Source organism: Ptychodera flava, chromosome 6 (assembly GCF_041260155.1).
Source record: "Ptychodera flava strain L36383 chromosome 6, AS_Pfla_20210202, whole genome shotgun sequence".
Classification (NCBI taxonomy): Eukaryota; Metazoa; Hemichordata; class Enteropneusta; family Ptychoderidae; genus Ptychodera; species Ptychodera flava.
In genome coordinates, this window is record NC_091933.1 from 6,716,846 (window position 1) to 6,738,271 (window position 21,426).

At 39.4% G+C, this 21,426-nt stretch overlaps 1 protein-coding gene across 2 annotated transcripts; it reads left to right on the plus strand.

Annotated features, from left to right (window-relative positions):
* Window positions 1–1,006: 1,006 nt before the first annotated feature.
* LOC139134740 (delta-like protein 1) lies at window positions 1,007–20,527 on the plus strand. Of its 2 annotated transcripts, XM_070701759.1 has the most exons (13): window positions 1,007–1,087; window positions 1,434–1,637; window positions 9,956–10,114; window positions 10,422–10,541; window positions 10,728–10,853; window positions 11,323–11,403; window positions 11,894–12,037; window positions 15,609–15,725; window positions 16,327–16,452; window positions 16,937–17,017; window positions 17,818–17,921; window positions 18,653–18,740; window positions 19,691–20,527. In XM_070701759.1, exons 2-13 carry the CDS (start codon window positions 1,592–1,594, stop codon window positions 19,825–19,827), a joined length of 1,329 nt encoding a protein of 442 aa, XP_070557860.1. In that variant the 5' UTR covers window positions 1,007–1,087; window positions 1,434–1,591; the 3' UTR covers window positions 19,828–20,527. The 2 variants fall into 2 exon arrangements, with proteins under 2 accessions (XP_070557860.1, XP_070557859.1); XM_070701758.1 differs by lacking the exon at window positions 1,007–1,087 and having other exon boundaries at window positions 1,212–1,637.
* Window positions 20,528–21,426: the final 899 nt, after the last annotated feature.

Sequence of the window (21,426 nt, forward strand, 5' to 3'; positions counted from 1 at the left end):
ACTAATCCGCGTAAATAAAACACAAAATCGCGATAAAAATCATGCACTTTGTTACATTAATGTTGATCCATCCACATAAAAGAAAAATAAGAAGACTGTTCATGTGATAAATATATAATCCCATGGAATTTTTCTCTGTTTGACGTCATCGTATACTCGTGTTTTTCGCGGAGCCGCACAACTTCTCGCCTTCGGCTCGAAGTTGTACGGCTCCGCGAAAAACACTCGTATACGATGACGTCAAACAGAGAAAAATACCATGGGATTATATATAAATATATATATATATATATATATATATATATATATATATATATATATATATATATATATATATATATATTATATATATATATATATATATATATATATATATATATATATTCAGATTTGCCAAACACATCGATTTGTCTTCTTCAGGTGACATTTAAGATGCATTATTGCCATTGAATGGACAAGATCCAGTCAAACGCTGGGCAGATGTCGAATAACTAACTGGCAATGTACACCGGTGATGATGATGATTGATGATGATGATGATGATGATGATGATGATGATGATGATGATGATGATGATGATGATGATGATGATGATGATCATGATGATGATTAATTTTAAGAAAATTTGAAACTCGAAAAACAAGCATTGTAGTCAGGCAATCAGGCTCAAACCAATAGATTTGCCAGGTAAATAATTGTACAGTCCATTTAGGCGGTCACTCGAGTCTTTTGAATGGAATTACCGAGGGATCAGGGAGGGAGTTGCACCTAAAAAAATGCCCTCAATGCTTCTGACAGCCACGTTCCATGACTACTATGTCTGATAATAGCCCAAATGATTTTCCGTGACTTTTACTTCACTACCAGACTTATACTGCACTTTACCAGGTGGCCGCCATGTTAAGGGTGGGGTTGACCGTGGTCATCTTGGGTTGATGGAGGGAATTCTGTATAAATCATTCGAACATTGGCAAGGTCACAGTAAGAGTGATGTATACATTCTTTATAAAGAACTGTCAGCACTGTGAAGGCGATACAAAGGTTTCAAGATGGTGGCCGGAGTACATTTAGAGCTCACCTTCCAAAAGTTAATGTTTGAAAGTTTTTCTCGTATCAATCAGTAGCAGAACCTTTGAAAATTGGCAGTGATTGCTTGCGCTAAGAATTACACACCCAAACACGCTCCCACCCTGTCCCACAGGCACCGCCGTAGTTGATAGCGCTTTTTAAGTGTAGTAGAAAGGGGTCCGCTTTCTACTACACTAAACGCGCTATCAACTACGGTGATGCCTGTGCCCTGTCCTAGGCAACTATCTCAAAAGAAACTACATCATGACATGCCCTTCCCAACGTTACAGAGTCGGCCACTCTTACCTAGCATTGAAGTTCTCATTTTGCATAACAATACATTTGCATGCTTCATGAATTTCTAGTCGACAATTTATCTGAGCAATTCGACAAGAGGCATCAGCAAGCGCCGAATATTATAGAGAGTGACAGGCAACGATCGGAGTCGGACATTGATCGTAGATACCCGTTTACGATATCCTGTACCGTAGCCGAATACCATTGCTACCGAAGACTATCCAAGATGAACAAGTATCTCTTCACTGCGTGGTTGAGTACAATTATTATAGGTAAGATTTTCAACTTGAAATCCAATACTTTTGACCGTAGTTGCCGTGTACGTTTACTGTAAAAGTGGCCATGGCCAATAGGGTTTTCAGTACAGCTGATCTATTACTCCATACAGTGCATATTATTGGAAGAAAGTCCTCTTCAAATAGGTTGACTGTGTGTCGATAATTATAGTATAAAGTATATTTATAATCGTTTTTGCTCAAACGATTATCGTATGTTTGATTGTAAACAAATTAAGCCATAGAGGCGATTTATCAGTGTTGCCTGTGTTTGGTCTGGTTTTTGCTATGTTTACACGATTCTCGCTACTGTGCGTCGGTGTTCCAAAGTGCATGAACCTACCACAGATGCAGCCACAGATGCCAAGTTATAGCTATCGGCTGTTTTATTTAGTACAAGCAAGAATGTTCGTCAAGGCGACTTTATAAGCATGCGTGCGCAGCTTTTCTTGAGTTTACACTGTGCATTTCGTTATGAATGACTTCCTGACATTTTAACACTGTCTCTGAAAACACTGACTCTGAAACCTAGCTCACTGTTTGCGGCTGTACGCGAACTTAACATAGTTGAGCCAGCAGGCAGTTTCAAATTCACAAAAAGATTGGCGCAGTGACATTTATTAGAGAATGTTTGTGTTGAGCTGTGTCAAGTGAGACAAAAATTATATGAGTTTGGCAAAATATTGCCGAGTTTGCACTTGCACTAGCGGGACCTATGGCGTTACTTTATGAGAATGGCAGCATCTCACACTTGCCCTGTCAACAAGTTGTCACATTCATTATCTGTCGCTGTCGCTATGTTCAAGAAACAGCATATTGAATGGGTAAATTGTTTTGCCCTTTCATACAATTAGATTGTTTCCACTATCTATTGTCTATACTGTTAATAATTATAACCCTGCGTCTGGCCAGTTCCAGTCGGACAATTCAACGACCTATACAACTTGCGCATATAAACACGTCGTGCCCGAAGAAAGACCAAAGGCAAATTGTATACCTATTTCGGCATTCTTATAACGAGAATGAGGGGGAATCCCCCTCCCGCGTAGTGATTATTTGGTATGAAGGGGAGGCGAGTGTATCCTACCCAAAATATCACTGATCAAGTGAAAAAGGGTGTTATATATTAACCAAAAAAGTAAAACTTATCGTCATTATGAAAAGTGATTTTTAATTGTGAGACATACACATTTCACCAAATAGTTTTTTTTGCAAGTACTGTCTTCGCTAGCCAAATGGTGTTACTTTTTCTCCTCGTCTCTGGTTTTGGGGACAGTACCGTGTCTACCTTGCAAAGCCGTGAGGAAAGTACAGGGCGAGTTTAAAGTAAAAGTCAAAATGGTGCGAAAAGTTTCTAGCACTACCAGATCAACAAGAATTTTTAAAAAATAGCAATACAGTTGTAATTAACCTTCAGGGGGAAAATATTTAACGAGTCCATGATCGAAGAATTAGGACCACTCTGTGCAGGATCGAAGATACTATGACGAATTTACATCATAAAACGGCAACAAAAGCATTCAAGACTTGTCATTTTCATGTGACACAGGCAATCGCGGCCTACTTACATATATCTCCTATACGGTATGTTTGATATATAGAGCATAACGCTCTCTAAAGGAAAGGTGACCTTGTCAGAGTCAGTCGGACTCGCGTCAAGAGAAAGGCTAGCACATACCCCCCCCCCCCCCACTTTATCGTTCTAATTTGTTACATTCGTTTGCTCAAGTGATTAACCAACTTGTGGTGGTTTCAAAGTGAGCAACAAATGGGTAATCAATTCTGCTTTCCAGGGTGACCGAGGCACTGTCATACGAAGATTGTATAATGTACCGTGGTTTTGACCTTTTTTTTCGTCCAGTTCAAGAAGAATTTGACCAAGGGAATGTTGACACATCTTAGCCCTTTGATCCCTGTTTTTGACTATGGCACAACTTTTGAACCTAATTGAGCAGTTTTGATCGAACACGACTGGAACTAATTTGGCAGAACTGGATCTTTTGATTCGTCAAATTTATGAAAAAAAAAGTGTTAGGTGCCCTGTAGCTGAAAGTTGCAATATTTTAAATTATCCATAAAACCAAGTGTATTGCGGAAAAAGAAAAGCAGATGAGCTTAGATCCAATTAATCCTAAATTAATTCCAATCGTGTTATCGGTGATTATGCAGGAAATATAGAGTTTTGACATAAGTGTTCGGTCCAAAATGTTGACTTTTGAAAAACACTACCGTTTAAATAGAATAAAGCATATTTCATTGGACAAAAACAATTTGAAACTTCCATTCCAACCCAGAGGTATAAGGTAAATCAATTGATATTTCCTTGACATTTACATTAATATTCAAATTAATTACATTTACAAAATACACCAGTACTGTCACTTCTGGCTATTACCCAGTGGCGCAGCGCTAGGAACAACCAAGCAACCATAAAGAGCCCCGCTTTCCTTCGGTGTTTCAGCTCTGAACCAATCCGGCTACCGTGGTAGCCCAACCGGCATAGCTTCAAAGTTTCATTAAAGTCACTTGGAGTGGTGGCTCAAAAACTCAACATCCAACCCCCAAAATTAGATTTCTTTACGTTAGCTGGCAATAGGTCATAATAAACTAAGTTTACAGCTGCATCAGTCCCTGTCTTCCATGGTAGCAGAGTCTTTGGTAAGTATTAGATCAACAAGAATAAAGGATATATGCATGATTAGTATCAATAAAAATGAGTTCAATTTACACAAGGGTTCTGACCTCACGGACTTTTAAAAGTAAGAATACTTTCACTTGCATACCAAAATGGGAGTGGCTGTTAACATACGTTGTCTATATTCAAAATCATTTGCCCAAGAAGAGCCCTGATGTTTCATACTTCGTCGGTTTTTGATTTCGAGGCGTATTGAGTTATGACGTTCCCTTGTTTTAGCGGAGTGGCAATTTGGAGGTGTACGCTGTTTGACATTACTTGAACGAGGGTGGATATATCCACGTATCAGCCCTCTGCACCGGCAATGCGACGTTTTTATTTAATTCATGTTGCCCCAACAGTGGAGCTCTGACGGCGTTCAGCTCCAGTTACGCCGCAATCGTTCATCGCCGCAAACCATAGGCCTCTTTACAGCGACGGCAACTCGCATAAATTAACTTTTTTTCCTTAGGTTTGTTGACTACAAAGAAAAAAACTCTGGCTCTCGAGAATGCAATCGTTGTACCGTTACCTGTACAGCTATCTCACTCCGTCCTCCATATAATTCTGATTTTGATATCAGGCATTTCATATCGTTGATAATCTTCAATTATATTTCAGAAGAACTTAGTCAGATATACCAGATGTCGCTCTAAGGCAACTGAATGTGCTGCAATACCGAATGCACCGTTGTAAAATGAAAGCGGGGCAATGACATGTACTTCTTGTGAAAGAATAGAGAACAAAAAAATTGACATGGAAAAAAAAAGCTGAGGAAAAACACGAAAGACAAATGTAAAACATGAACGTCAAAACACAACATGTTATATCCTATATGAATAGAATTGGGTATGCAGATGTCCAGCCATAATATACGCGCCTCGTGAAAGAATACACTCAGGCTCACTGATTATATAAAGTGTGTGCCGTGATAACATGTAGCGAATTTCATAAACAGTTTGTCATCCATTGTCATTCAATCATGTCCAGTTGGCAGTCAATCAAAAAATGTTACTGTTTGCAACAGACAAAATCAAAGGTATATCGTGCTCTTACATAATAGAAGATGCCCATAATGTGAAAAAAATGTTCATATATATAAGCTTATATATATATATATATATATATATATATATATATATATATATATATATATATATATATATATATATATATATATGTGTCTGTCTGTCTGTCTATCTATCTGTGTGTCTGTCTGTGTCTGTTCCTGTCTGTCTGTCTGTGACTGTTGTATGTATGGTTATTTGTACTTTAAAATTCGCATACAGATATACAGACAATCGGTACAATACTGTAACAGAGTCTTAACTGTTTAGATTTATTGTTAACGTGTTTATACATGATCAATGAAGAATTTTTACGATGCCGTCGAAATATTGTTCTGAAAATTCCAAACGATCTTTAGTAATTTGTTGGTTTGTTTATATTCTTCCGGCACATGAAGTAACAGAAAGGTGTGAATTCTGCATAGGTTTAATTGTGATCGGGATGAAAGAAAACAGACGTGTACTATGTTTGTCTGATAAAGTAACGAGACAAGTTTTTAAAAAAAACTACTCGAACATATAATCCATTGTGTGACTTCTCCCAGTCTTGCCAGTCACCAAATGGAAGTCATGGAGATTTCATTTTTAAAACAGTGATGATTTATTGACTATGGCGCCGTGGACGCGATGGTAAAATTCGCTCCCCTCCCAACATCAGATTTGCAGACATTTCAAGGCAAACGCCGTAAGCAGCTTATCGCGGCTAGTATTGCCTAAGAGAGTTGTTGAGTCTGGTCCACAAAGTGACTGACTTCCAATAACTTAAGTTCCAAACAAAAAGCTGAAAGACATATTAAATTGGACACAACTTACATCATGTACTGGGGAAAAAACAAAATAGTATTGTTTCTTCTCGACTAAAGCGTGAAAAGGTCGGTTCCAAATAGGCAGACGACGGGACACAGAAGGTGCCGGGCGTTTGGCCACTCTAAACTTCTGAGGAGGTGTGGAGGGGCGGGAATAGTGGGAGCTTTGAAAGGACATCCACGCTCTTTTTGTACTTGAGGATTTCACAATAAATTGAATCAGAATAAAACCCAAATTTAAAGCGAAAGCAGTTGATAAAGATTTCTAATCATTATCTGAAGTATGATGAGTGTTTTTGCAAAACGTTTTGATGAACGGTGTATGGACTAAAGAAAAAATAACCCCTCACAGCCTTGTTATCTTTTCACTATTATCATCCAAATACACTCCGTCACTTTTGTTTGCATCGCAGACAACAACTTATTACGTCAAAAGTGTACAGCGAGGATTTCGCTGACATTACGTAACCACACCAAGTCCGATATCACAAAGTGACACTGTTTTTTTACTGAAATTCCATCATGTGAAACGAGTGGTAGCCTCATGTTGTCACACCGGTGCTGATTCGTGCGAAAGAAATGAACGACCCTAAAAATGATGCACTGCTTCTGGTCTACTACTGTTTTGATTTTTTTCTGTCGCCATGTAACTATCCAGGGGCCGAAGATTTTCAAGGCTACACCGAGGACCTCCCCATAGAGCATACCGAGGAGGGTGGAGTGCTGTTTTTCACCTTCTTGTGAAAGTATTTTGATTACAGAGGGTTTGCACAAGGAAAGACAAGACAATGCGATGACAATCTTTTCTCAGCTACAAGGCCGATTAAAGGTCAATTCTCCGGCTGATTGCGCGGGTCAATTTCAAAGGCAAAAGTGTCATTGTACATGAGAAACCGACTCTGCAGTAAACATACTCGATATCCTTCCTTGGGCTCTATTAGAGAGGGAAGAGGTTTGGGGAGAGGTTTTCGAAATTTCAACGCCTTACAGTTCTTTACCCGTCAACAGCTTCTTTGGGTTCATAGTAAAACCTGCAGAGATCACTGAACTTTCATCGTCTTGTGAAAAATTTCAAACTCTATATTTTCTTATCAATTTTCCTCGGGATGAGGATGATCACGATGTACATTTTAAATTTCCAATTTTGAAGTAAATTCTTGTTTACTCATTAAATTGCAATATGACCTGTAACTTTTACTCTTCAAAGAGAACACTTGGCTTCATACCATGATGTTGACAGAGTTTAATGACCCCGGGCAAAGTTGCAGCAACAGTTGAAAAGTTTCATCTTCGAGATGTGTCATAACTGCAATCTTGGTGAGGAGTGTTCGCGCTCTCAGACAGAAAAACAACCCCAAGCATTTCGGTTGACACCATTGTTGATTTCACAAGGATGGAACTGACCTATTCGTATTGTTCATGGATCCCAGGGCGTTGACCCGTATCGTTCAAGCTGAAACCTGAATTGTTCTGTGGAGAGAACAAAATGACGTGTTAGTTTGTTGACTAGTTGGCGGGCAAGCAATATCCAACATCGATGGAAAACCTAACCATATAATATAGTTATCACCATGTACTCACAATTCTTGCAAGCCAGCGCCTTATTTCGCAAACATGCATCATTGCAAGAGGCAACGCCCCAACTGTTGCCATGACAGTGGTTAACAACGACGCTGTCGAATGGAGCGTTTACTGAAATACTTTTTTTGATATTTCAGTGATTGAATTACTTCATCTGATCTTGAAGTTCAATCAGTGCATCATATATCATACAAACTGGGAAGTTAAGATGTTGCTAATCGAAATTATCACATTTAGACTTGCTAAGTTACTTTGGAGTTAGAGCAATTGATTGTTTATAATGAACACAAGAAGTATGAAATATGAGATGTAGTCTCGTGTTACGGTAGAATGCGCCGCGGGGACGGATATCCCGACTCTCGAATATTTACAATACCTTTCAAGCCTTAACGCTCATTTTGAAGATCCTGGATTAAACAAAGATTTCACTGTCTTGTTCGTTTTGAATTCTAAAAATTTTCCAGATAGAGTTAACACAAGAATGACTGCCATTATGAATTTCAAATTTCGGTAAATGTTAGATTGTTTGTTTCTCTGGTACCAAAATGTGCAAAGTGACATCATGATTGTTTAAATTTATTCTTTAATTAGAAAGAGAATGTGAAAAACTATGAGCAATAATTTAAGCCTAATTACAAGTTTCAAGGCGAGCACTACATTATTACATGTAAGTTGTCAGCATACAAGTTGAAACAGCGACAGTAGGTACAGTTTAAAGGACACGTATGAAGAGTGTCTGTCTAAAACTCGATTGGAACCTTTGTGATGCAAATGGTCGTTCAACTCAATGTCATTTCGGTAGCAGCGACAGGGCTATGACAAACTTGATGACAAAGTTGAAAAAAAGATCAGTATGACCGTTCACATTTAGAAAATGGAGTTGACTCAGATTCCAACGCAAAAAAAAAACGGGTACGGTTAGCTTGACACTGTAACCTTTATCAAACTTTAAGGTAAAAGCAGCTCAGGGACAGATATTCGGCAGGAGAGGAGGGCCCGGGGAGGAGGGGTGAAGGGAATGGGCCAGCGAACATTTAGTACACATTTCCTTCGCGCTACAGTGTCGATTATGAGGACAAATTGATCGCACGCGAGTGTTCTCATAAGCACATAAAACGTTTGGCTTACATGTCCATGCAGTTTAGAAAAAGCATATTTAGATTGTTACTGTGTGTAATGGAAAAACGAATAAATGTGTTGATAAGACTATTGGGCATGCGCACTCGACCAATAGCATAAGTTGCCGGGTACATCCTGACAGCTTGTTTACCTGACAGGCATGCTTGTTTACCACCAATCCAAAATTAGCAAACATAGTGACTGCGCATGCCTTATGTTTGCTCAGTAGCCATATGATACTACGCTATTCTGTACGCCAGCCGACCATGCTGTCAGCAAACAAGGGACGCGAACTTGAAAAAATGACAGTCACCTAGAGGGCGAATACGACGGTTGACTATAAAAACTTGCAGGGTACAAACGTGACGTTTGTACCCTGCAAGTTTTTGTAGACAACCGTCGTATTCGCCATCGCCAAATTGAAAGGGTAACAAACAATCCCTGCCTTCCGTTTTACACGTTGTCCCAAAACATTAATTTTAAACGCAATTTGGCTGAAAATGTACAATTATAATATATCGTTTGTGTTAGAAGATCTTTCTTGAAGTTATCCATTTTACTTCATACCCTTGTAGTTACAGTCAAGTACTGTATAATAAAATGGTGGCACAAATTTGGCATAACATTATTATGATACACAAATTTAACGAGAATGATGCCAGTTTTTACAGACAACCAAAGGTCGAGACCTGTTACAGTAGCTGTTGTTTCTTCAAAAGTGGATATTATAACCGATGCCAAAATGCTTGGGGAGATTAGAAACAAACAAACAAACAAACAATAAATGAAGAAGAAAGCTAGAGATTTTAGTAGGTTCAGGTTTCGACCATTAGTCGTTGGAGGGGTTGGTCAAAAAAATTGCTAGCACACAATTTTAGTACAAGTGCTGATATTTCAACAAAATATTCACGTGCAGACTGGCCACATAAATGTGTGAATATTAGGATAACAAGTATGTATGTCATGCAAAATACGGCAAAATGCGAAAAAATATCTACGTCGTCATTCTGGCCACCTTCTCCCAGATCTACATAATGGACCATCTCTTAATTTTTTTTTTAATTCCAGGTCTGTGCATGGGAGATGGGCATTTGCCGACGCCGCCCAGTGAAGCTCCAAAATGTGGCTATAGTTGCATGAATGGTGCTCAGTGTATGTGGCCTGGCTATGGAGAGGAATATCGTTGTATATGTCCTGATGGTTTCACCGGGATGTTCTGCGAAACAGGTTTGTCGATGCGACCTCCATACCGCTCGGTTGAAATTGGAGTTAAATGAGTCATTTGTTCGCAGTGGAAGTCTCTAGCTGCAATATACGCTATGTGGGACTGTACGCACAATTTAGCAATATTTTAATGCTCAAAACATGTGCTTGTTAATGTATAATTTTAGAGGACAATAAACTGTCACCGTTAAAGACTAACCTATATCTAAACCATAAAAATGCACAAAAAGTACAAAAAACTAATCCTTCTCTGTCTTTTATGAATATAAGCCATTACCTTGATTTTCTACTTTACAACCATCTTTTGCAGAAATTCCCGATTGCAACAATGGCGATGTGTGTTACAACAACGGACTGTGTCGAACGTACGGTGACGGCGAGTTTTTCTGTGACTGTCCTGCTCCTTACACTGGGTACCAGTGCGAGACAGGTATAGTAGTGATTATTTTCCACAATGCATAGTAAAAGCGTAGAGAAATATATCAATTATTTGGTGGCGCTGTTTCCCTACGGGAGAAGAGAGTGCACAGTCAAAATGCCAGGACATTTTTTGCGGTGACCAGAGTAAGATTCACGACTTCAAAATGACTATGACTTGTTATACTCAATTTCACAGAAATGACGGATTGCAGTGATCAGACCGCCGACTCTCAGTGTTTGAATGGTGGTTCTTGCCAAGCTATGGGCGATGAACATTTCTGTATGTGTCCCTTGAAGTACACTGGATACCGATGCGAAACCAGTAAGTGGGTCAACTTACATACTTATGTATTTCCTTAAAGGATAATGAAGGTGGTATCGAGTATCAATGTTATCATACTCGGATTATTCAACTTTTTACAATTATTTCACTTGGAAAACGGGACAGCCGATCAGTAGACGTGACCTGTTCGTTCGATTAGGCCTAGGGCGCTCACAGTTCTTGGCGACCATGCATTGGACTTTTGTTACGATAACTGGTAATAAGTAGAACTGCCAACTTGTCTTGTCATTCGTACTACCGATTTGAATACACTCGAATCTGTTTTTTAACTTGATCTTTACTAGAATCAATAACTTTATGGTCATCATTTGTCCGTGTAAATATGCCAGTCCTTTGCACTAGTGGTGATACCATAATAATGGTAATACAAACACTACTAACAAATGTTAGAGGTCGTATGACAATTCAGTATTTTAATATTTTGTACGTGACTCCTTCCCAATTCTAGAGCTTCCAGACTGCGACTCTTGCCACCCCGAGGCAGAGGCATGTATGATGGCCCCGTGCGAATGTCAGGGAGACTGCGAAGGTTTGTATTGTCGTACTTACAGTTCCTCGACAAGATGCATGTGTAATATGATAGTGAACACTCAGCATGGAAATCCCATCTCTATTCCTAGTAATGAACAGTGCCTAGAAAAGTTGAAAGAGTATCAACATATCTGCTATTAATCGGTTCATATTCTAAAATCAACACGTCAAGTCAGAATCTGACGACCAACCCTGTCTACACACTTGGTATCCCTTTTGTGACATTAATAATGTCTCCCTTTCGTCCAAACAACCCAAGTACGTCCTGGCAAATCCGCCCACCCACCGGACCATCCAGCTTTACCCTAAACGAATGGAATAGACCACTTTTGCATTTCTTCAAATCAGATCTGTTTATCAACTCCTCCGACATTTTAATTCATTTCGAGTAATTTGTTTCACGTTTTATACCTGCCACTTATTTTGAATATTTGAACTTCTTTATTTTTGAGATTTCAAATGTTACCTTTCTGTTGTTTACAATTAAGGCCAACCACCTGTTTCCACAAGCAAACCAACGGTCAAGTGTGGCTATGGCTGTATGAACGGCGCTGAGTGTATGTGGCCAGGTTACGGAGAGGAATTCCATTGTCAGTGTCCCGAGGGCTTCACCGGAATGTTCTGTGAAACAGGTTTGTGATTTGAAGCGCATCATGGGACTTAACCGCCGTAATGTGCTCTAATTTTATGTTATCTCACCCCGTGTATTTCACTTTTCAATTAATATTGTCTGAAATACAGCTTAGTGGTTGCTTATCAAATATCCACTTGCGGGCATAAACCGACTTGTTATTGCGTACCCGCTAAGGGAGCATTCGTTATTTACGGGGAGGGGGGGGTTGGTGGAATTTGAGCGACAAATGAAACGTAAAAAGCGACCCCCCCTCCAAATCAGATTTCTAAAATTTGACCCCCCCTCAATTCATCAATTGTAAAATGTGACCCCCCCCCCCATGAAAAAAAAATTTCATCAGATTTGATTCATTAACCCTTCGCACCCTGGGGCCCCGGGCTGAAAAGTTTCCTCACATACTAGAGAATCAACATTTTTGGTGAAATGCCAAAATCAAATTTTTTGCACACACATGAACTTGTAATCGCTCTAGTCTAATCAAGTACACTAATATCATAATCAAGAGTTGATAAATATACAGATTTACCTAGTTTTATATTGGAAAAATATTATTCATAGTTTCCATATAGACAAGATAGTGAATCAACATTTCGGTGACATTCGAAAATCAAATTTCTTGCACAAACATCCACTTGTTACCACCCTAGTCTAATCAAGTAAATTAATATCAATAATCAAGCGTACATAAATACACAGATTTAACTAGTTTTATATTGGAAAAAATTATTCATAGTTTCCTCTGACAAGATAGTGACTTAACAATTCGGTGAAATTCCAAAATCAAATTTCTTGCCCACACATGCACTGGTAACTACCCTAGTATTATCAAGTACATTAATATCAATAATCAAGAGTCTATAAATACACAGATTTAGCTAGTTTTGTATTTAAAAGAAATTATTCATAGCTTCTCATAGATTATGTATGGAGGACCTGTGTTATTTTCTATTTTGCCTGGGAGTTCTTGTGTGTTATCACTGTATACCTAGGGAGTCCAAGACGGGAACTTTTCAGAGAGTGTTTTACGTTGCATGCTGCACTGGCACTGGAAGGTTTGAGTGTCAGCGTGTGCTTTTTTAAGTCAGATATTTCTCTATTTTGAGTCTTACTCAAGTCAGCAGATATGTAAAGAAACCGGTGAGTGGCAGAGATCGAATTTTATGCGGATCGGACTGTTTATTTAAACCCTACGCCATCCTCTACTTTAGTTGATGGAACGAACATTGCTCACACAAGTGAAAGCCGTGCCGTATATTTGCAATATACGCACTGCACGCTAAGATGATAATATCACCACAAGTTGAAAGCTGATCTTTCTGCAGCAAATTGTGTGTTAACTGTGAACTTTATTCCGTTTATGAGTTCAGTCAGATGTCTGAGATTGTCATGATAACATTATTTATGATCGTTCCACTGAACTTTTGTCGATGTGCGGAGTTAGCAGAGGAAGACTTCAGATTAGTTCGGCATGTCCCGACCGGAAGTGTAAACAAAGATCTAACTTCTAAGATGGCTGCTCCCGTGGTAGCTGAACTGGACGCTGCTTAGCAGTGAATTGCGTGTGTTGTCGCCGACTTTCATGTGCAGACATTACACGGGACTTACAATTGTGCTCATCATCGAACATTAGTTAAAGTCGCGTGTGAACTATTTGTGTTTCCCAGCCGCGTGGTCAAGTCTGAGGTACCTCTGCGGTTGTTTTCCATAGAAATTGTTAAGCATTTAGAAATGGTTTGAACAGAGTTTTTGTTCTGAAAGTGTGACTCCTGCCGTCGGGAGGTCGATCAGTACGGTTACTGTTACCATGGAGTAATATTTATAGTTTTGAAGTACGGTTTTACTATTTTATATGTACACCCCGATATTTGACACAATATAGTAATACAGAAGTTGTTTGTTACATTATGACTGTGTGTTGGTTCCTCATTTCATGCCCCATGCTGTGTAGCCCTGCGTACAGGTGTGTGCACGTGTGTTCCAGCATTATATGGCCTCTACCAAAGCCCTGCAATGGTCTTTGAACAGACTTGAGGTCTCTGCGGCCTGGATCTGGACCGCAATGAAGACTAAACGGTCTTTTTGGCCGAAATTCTGCTCTATTGGGGCAAAATCCTTTCCCTGCCTACCTTTACCTCCTAACCAATCCCAGAAAAGATGCGATTGACTTCTCCTAACGTCCAAAACCACTCATTTTCTGAAACATAACATACTCGACAAGTTGTTTACCCATGGAGATCCCCATTTTGAATCTCGCTGCAGAGACCCCAGTTATCTCCACAGACCGTTGCAGGGCTGTGGTGGAGGCCGTATACGCCAGGAACACACGTACAGACCTGTACTCAGGACTACATGCTTTGTTGCTGCTCTAGAGAGGTTAACGCCAGTCTCGGACTTGTTGGCCCTGCTAGAGAAATAAATTTGGCTGAGCTTCGGTCGGTTATTATTCTGCCGTCTCGAAACATCGGTTACACAAGCAACATTTCAGTGAAATTCCAAAGTCAATTTTGTTCTCCATAACTCAATACAAACCTTTGTAAAATTTGACCCCCCCCCTTCAATCATTGATTGTAAAATTTGACCCCCCCTAAAAAGCGGTTTTGTAAAAGTCAACCCCCCCCCTGATTTCCACCAACCCCCCCCCTCCCCGTAAATAACGAATGCTCCCTAATGATTTCCAGTAGATACCAACAATTTTGTCATCAAAGTAAATTACATTTTCCCTTCATATAATGCGTCTTGTTTTCCGATAAAGGGTATTCATTCATTGTTGTTAATATCTGTGACGTTTCAAAATTTCCGCTGCATCGGTATTAGAAGAAAGGATGACCGGCGGTTTTTCTTCCCTCATGAATGTGTCAACAATTTTGAGTTCTGCACCATTGTTGTATTTCATGAAGATTTTACAGCTTTTATTCACACTGTTGTCCAAAATGGGGTCATTTCTCATCTATCTAGTCTACATTCTGTTTTACAAAGATGGTCTGATTTTCCCGCGCAGAGTAATTGTGGCTTCGGTCAGATGCTGAGACAACTTACCACTAAGTCGATAGTTTAACACCATGTACGGTATACGATCAACATAGATACCTGCGAAAATCTGCTTGACAAGTTTAGCATGAGGAAGATTGAAATCTTAACTTGTTTTCTGTTTCTATTAACTGCTAAACTACCACAAGAATCAAAGTGGCGAAAGTCACGTGTTTTATTGCGTAAACCATTGATCAAGAAAATGTTGTGTATAAAAAGTTTTGGATATGTTTTAGCATCGTCTATAACTGAGGGAGTGACTGTGTTATAGTTGGTAAACATTTCCTCTGACTTAGTCTCATGCGGTCTAGAAAGTCACTTAATAGAAAATTTTGACGTCGTTTTTTTTAAAGAAGTAATTCCTGCGCACATCTTGAAGATTTGTCATTCCATCAGTAAGTCAAGCTGCACAGAAGATATCCCCAGCTCTCGATGACTCAATCACAGTACATTTTCGCGTGTGCCAAAAGACTGTTTAACACGAAGATTTCTTTGCCAGCTTTCCGGTGTCACTAACACTATGGAATTCAATATCTTCGCAGAAATTCCCGACTGCAGCAAGGGTGACATGTGTCACAACAATGGAGAATGCAAAATGGAATACGACGAATACTTCTGCGAGTGTCCATATCCTTTCACTGGATACCAGTGTGAAATCGGTAAATTCCCCGCCTATAGATTCGATTGTTTCCCCCTCTGTGGGCGCATCTCTTTCTATCTGACTGTGTCTGTCTGTCTGTCTGCCTGTCTATCTCTGTCTGCCTCTGTCTCTCGCTTCTGTCGACCAAATGTAATCGTGTCACGACACAGTCACCTGTGGTCTATTCCGCTCTACGTCTATGCGCCCCATAGACGTTTGTATACATATTCTTCTCAGGCATATGTACACACAACGTCTATGGGGCGCATAGACGCAGAGCGAATAGACCAAGGGTGACTGTGTGTCACGAGTATATGATATTGACGTAATTTGCTAGGTCGCCCTTCGCATGCTGTATACACTATGATCCTACATCAGTCGCCAATAAGCCAGAAACAGAGTTTACATTTTATGGGATTCAGAGAAGCCTCCATTGTGCATACGATATGGGGGGTAATTTTTCTTGCAGTTGTTTCCTGTTGTCTTCAAACCGGGGATGAGCTTGTTGAAAACATTTTAAAACTTTGTACTCCCGATTACTCATAAAACACACTGTATCGAAGCCTCTCGTATGCGAGAATACGCAACGTTATTGGGACCTCTTTTCTTATCCGACTCAGAAATGAAAGATTGCAGGACAGGAGATCACGACTCCATGTGTAAGAATGGCGGTGTTTGCGAAACATACGGTAACGAAGCCTGGTGCAACTGCCAATACCCGTTTACCGGATATCAGTGCGAAACAGGTGAGTTTGATGGACTATCTTGCCCACATACAGTTAATCAAACAAACAAACAAACAAACAATCAAACAAATATAAAATACACACAACATATATGTGTGTGTGTGTCTGTCTGTGCATCTATGTACTGAAAGAAGCACGGAAACACGTTTGGTGATATTTCTTCAATCCAAAAATTAAATTTTGGCACTGAATCGTTTCTCGTGCTCACAAGAAGGTGCTCACGACATAATTTTGTGTTTCCCTGTACAAAATCATAAACCCCTCACAGGCTTTCACAAGAAGGTGTAATTTGGTAATTCGTTCATTGATTGAATACAATTGGTTGAATTGTAGTTTGTTATCATTGATTTTGGCAAGTTCAGTAACCTTACCTCTGCTCCATCACGTGATACATATAGAAAAATGGTGACTACTGCGATCAAAACTGTATTGTGTTGCAAAAGAAGACTAACAATTCCGTTAAAATTTATCTTTTTTTTTCAAGCGATGCCCCTTTGTGAGTCATGTCATCCCCAGGCGGCACCATGCTACGCACCACCGTGTGAATGCCAGGGTCAATGTCCAAGTAAGTGACCACTGTCAGATAAATGACATGCATTCTTCATATATTCAAGTGTGTTTTCGCTACTACTTGAAAGGACAACACGAAACATTTTTTCAAGTCATCTACCTGGACATACCGAGCTAAATGGTCTTATAGGCCTGGCTTTTGTGCATTTATGCGATTTTGCTGTAAGCTTACGGCTAATACAGACGCACTTAACGATAACATTTTAAATTGTGTAACTTGAAACCCGTGAGACAGGTTTCAAGCAGATACTGGCAACTAAGTTGTAATTTTGTAGTTATTTTGTATAGCTGGTCAAGGATTGGTCGGTCAATGGATGCTTCCTTAAAGGATGTCGTATTTTTGTCGATAATTGAAAATTTTGTGTGTTTATTGAATTGACTACAATGCTAATACAATTTTCTTCTTTGTAGAATAAGTTAAAGATAGAAAGAAAAAAGATAAAAGCTTAAATATATCACGATGACTTTGGTGCCATCATAGACAGTAGAGAAACGTTCTCCACTGTCTATGGTGCCATTGGTCGCACCGTAACCATATCCCTATTCGTTATGAAACAGGACGAGTGCATTGCCTGCAAGAGCGCGCTTCTGCATTAAGTCTTAGTTGTAGCACCCTACTGGACCATGGAGGCACAAAGCAAAGTCCGCCTCCTCTGTTCTTTCAAGCCCCGGAACGGCAATAACATAGGACCCCTTTAGCTGATTTGAATTGTGTCGCTGTGATCTATTTTTCAAAGTTACTTTTGCCATCGCTGGACAGATTTGTTCTCATTGTGACCTCCTTTCCTTTGGCAGTGATGACTATGTGCGCGTCATGCCTCGGTTCTTCCGGTTCACCGTGTTCCAAGCCAACAGAAAACGACAACATAAAGATTGAAGTGTGCGAATATGGCTGTCACGTAAGTTAATTTTGGATTTTAGAAATTAAAAAGTGAGTAATTTTAACGTCTCAAAGCTCGAAAAGACAACACAACAAAGGGTGTACCTGACTGTAGTCGTTTGCGACGCAGAATCTGCGAGAAATGCTTGGCATCCTCGTGTGAATTCCAAGCTGATCGTTATTGGGTGTCGCTGTCACGTGAAAACAATGAAGACAAGCCAAAAACTGAAGATACGTGGGGGCATCGTGTACGAGATTTAATACAGCATAAGTATTTGTTAACTCCAGGGGGCAAGCAATCGTGTGCTTCATAAACGCCTCTATAGTCACTAAATAGAATAATTCGAAAACTTAAACCTGGTTTTCATTAATCAAGCTTATGGAATTTAATACGGAACGACACATCATCGACATCTACCAGACAATACCGTACATTTGAAACATCATTGTATGTATAAAGGGACAATCATTATGGTTGCATCTTTTGATAATAGATACATTATTAATTTCATCGAAGAAAATAAAAAATGTTGGTTCTGACTTATCCTTTAAGTATGTTGAAATACAAAAAAAATAGTCCAGTAAACGTGAGGCTCTGTCATTGTTTACAAATGAATGAAGTCTGGAATAAATTTAGTTGTAAATGATAACAATTGCCATTATGTAAATGTAGTGAGGCTGTGTTGACAAGTTTATACTAAGCATTTCAACGTGTATTTTCACAGCTTTTGCATTGATTGTAATTTTCAGACCAAAACATGGATGATCAACGACAGATGGTACATCCAGCGTGGATGCGCTACTGTAGATTGTTGGAGTGGATGCAATGAAAATGAAGGTGAGGAAGGGTTTCTCCACAAGGGATGGACCAGTATTTCATGGCAGGTGGATCGGGGAGGGGGTCATTAATGGAAAAATAAGAGGGCAAAACTTGTACATTAATGGCCTTGCTGTTTTCTGACTCCAAAGTCAAAACGGTGATATTATTGGAAAAGGGGAGGGGGCAGTAAGCTTGTTAGTCCTAAAATGTATTTCAGACCTTTGCAATTGCTAAATAAACATTACAGTTTCAAAATTCTGACTTGCTCTTTTGAACATCTAAATCGTGCACACCGTATTTACAGGCTTTAATGCAGTATGTTTCTGATGAAAACTCTACACTGATTGTTCAAAACCGAGTAAGCTATCAATACTACCCATCACCACATACTAGTATGCTTCTGCTTCTATAATTCGCTGTTCCTAGCCTAGTGTATTAAAACAGTCCGTCGAAGGTGGCGGCTATTCTCTACTAAACTGCACACAACTAAGTCCCCATCAGGTCAAATTTCTGAAGCCCAATGAGTTTGTTCTTGGACTCTGTCATTGCATTTAAACTAAATAAATGGCATCACAATGACAACATGTATCCACTCTGTAGAGAGAATCAAAAGTAAAATATGATCAAGTTTGAAGGTACTACTACTGGTTGAGAACGTCTATACTTAAAGTACTTTTGTTTTTCAGTAGAATCAGAAGGCTTGCTTACAGGGATCGACTTCTATGTGCTAAACACTTAAAACAAGTAAAAGGTTCGATGTAAACTTGTGTTTTCCAAGTATGCTTCCATATATCTTATTTTGAAACCACTCGTCTCTAATATGTAGTCCATACATTCAAATATAAATTTTTAATTAAAAATCCTTTAGTGACTTTACATTTCTGCTAGAGTGAAAGTTGGTTAATCATTTTAACAAAGATAGAAGAGGAAATCCATAATGTAACCTTTTTTCAACGTTTCATCCACAGAGTGTACCGAATGCTGCTACGGCGACCACTGCAACATTAGGATGGACCACGGCGTAATTGGAGCAGCCCCCTTCACTGCTCCCCAGCTGGCTGTGACTGTTATCATTTCACTATTCGGTTTAATGGCTCTCTTCTGAAGTCGCACAACCATCGAAATGCTCCAAAAGCACAATAATAGAGTAAATTCACAGAGTTACATGCATAAGTTTTAGATATTGTATATACGATATTGTTGAATTTATACAAATTTAACCAACCCGATCGCAAGTCATCATTGACAGCGCCATGCTATGCGGCCCCGATTAGCATTTTTACGTTTTTTTAGGTTCGACAACTGCGGGGTTAAATTCGTTAGAGATGGAGTAATCACGAACAGGGAGGCAATCAACGGAAAATTTGAATTTAATCTATACATGTATGGAAATATTTTCATTCGATCTATGAATATTTCAATTCATTTTGGTTCGATAAACCACTACAGAGAGTTTTTATGTATGAGAGTTAATCCGGTGACCAATTTGGTGATTTCATCAACAATGTTAATATCATACGCAATAATTATATCGTACGTCTATCGATTTTGTGCTTATGTAGTAGGTCAACGGAATATCAAATCATTAGATCATCAAGAAAGCGTTTTGTTAAGGGCTATGATCAAACGGTTGCCCTATCTAGGATAGAGTTCCCGAATTATTAAACACCCATCGTTCTTTAATCAGATCGACATCACTATAAAAGTCTGTTCGACAAGACTTATAATTACCAGCACCCTTACATAACCATGATTTCGTTATTGTTTCTTTTGTAAAAGGGAATAAAATAATTCATTTTCCATCACTTTGTAAATGTCTTTATCTGGCCCATTCATTCTGAACCTCCACGAGACAAAATGACATATTAAACTATGCCATACTTATCATATTTTCGTAAGGGTTTTACTAAAAAGAAGGAAACGGTTCTAAGACAAGACACTCAAAAAGATCGTCTGCTACGAAATGACTGAACGCATGTGTTTAGAAACAGATTTTGCGATACAACAGGTATACCACGGAAATTTTGATTTACCGGTGGTTTCGCCCGCATTCATTATGTCACCCTCCCCCATACTTAGTCAAACCCCTTTGTTTTCGACGATGATGGTGGACCTATTTACATGGAACTGGGGGTGATCAGGTTAACGTAAAGCGTCAATCCAAGGGATTAAGCCTTGCGGCATGAATCCATCATCATTTACCATGTCGCTACTCCCTGACTGTGACGGTCAGCCACCTTGGTCGCTTGTAGCCCTGCGTACAGGTCTTTGTGTTCCTGGCGTTGTACGGCCTCCGTATAACGCCGGGAACACACAGACCTGTACGCAGGGCTAGGTCGCTTGCAAACGGGACACTTGATTTTCAGACGACTCTCAGCTGGTAGAAATTCGCACTCTCAACTAATTTAAGTCTGCATAAGGGCTCTCTAAACAGACGGAGTGAAAAGCCTTAAGAACGGCAACGTGCTTCATCTAGGACTAAATGATCCGAAGGAAAGTTCTATGGAAGAGCAATTTTTGTTTGTTGGCCATTATTGGACCAGTGAGATCGGCATAGAGACAAAAATAAATGAATAATTCTGACTTGTAGCCGAAGTGACATGAACTCATAGCTTATTTCTTTTTTTCGTTTACAACACTTCTTCTTTCTCGTGCTCAAGCTTTGTAATGCTTGATCTGGGATGACACCCATGATATAAATAGG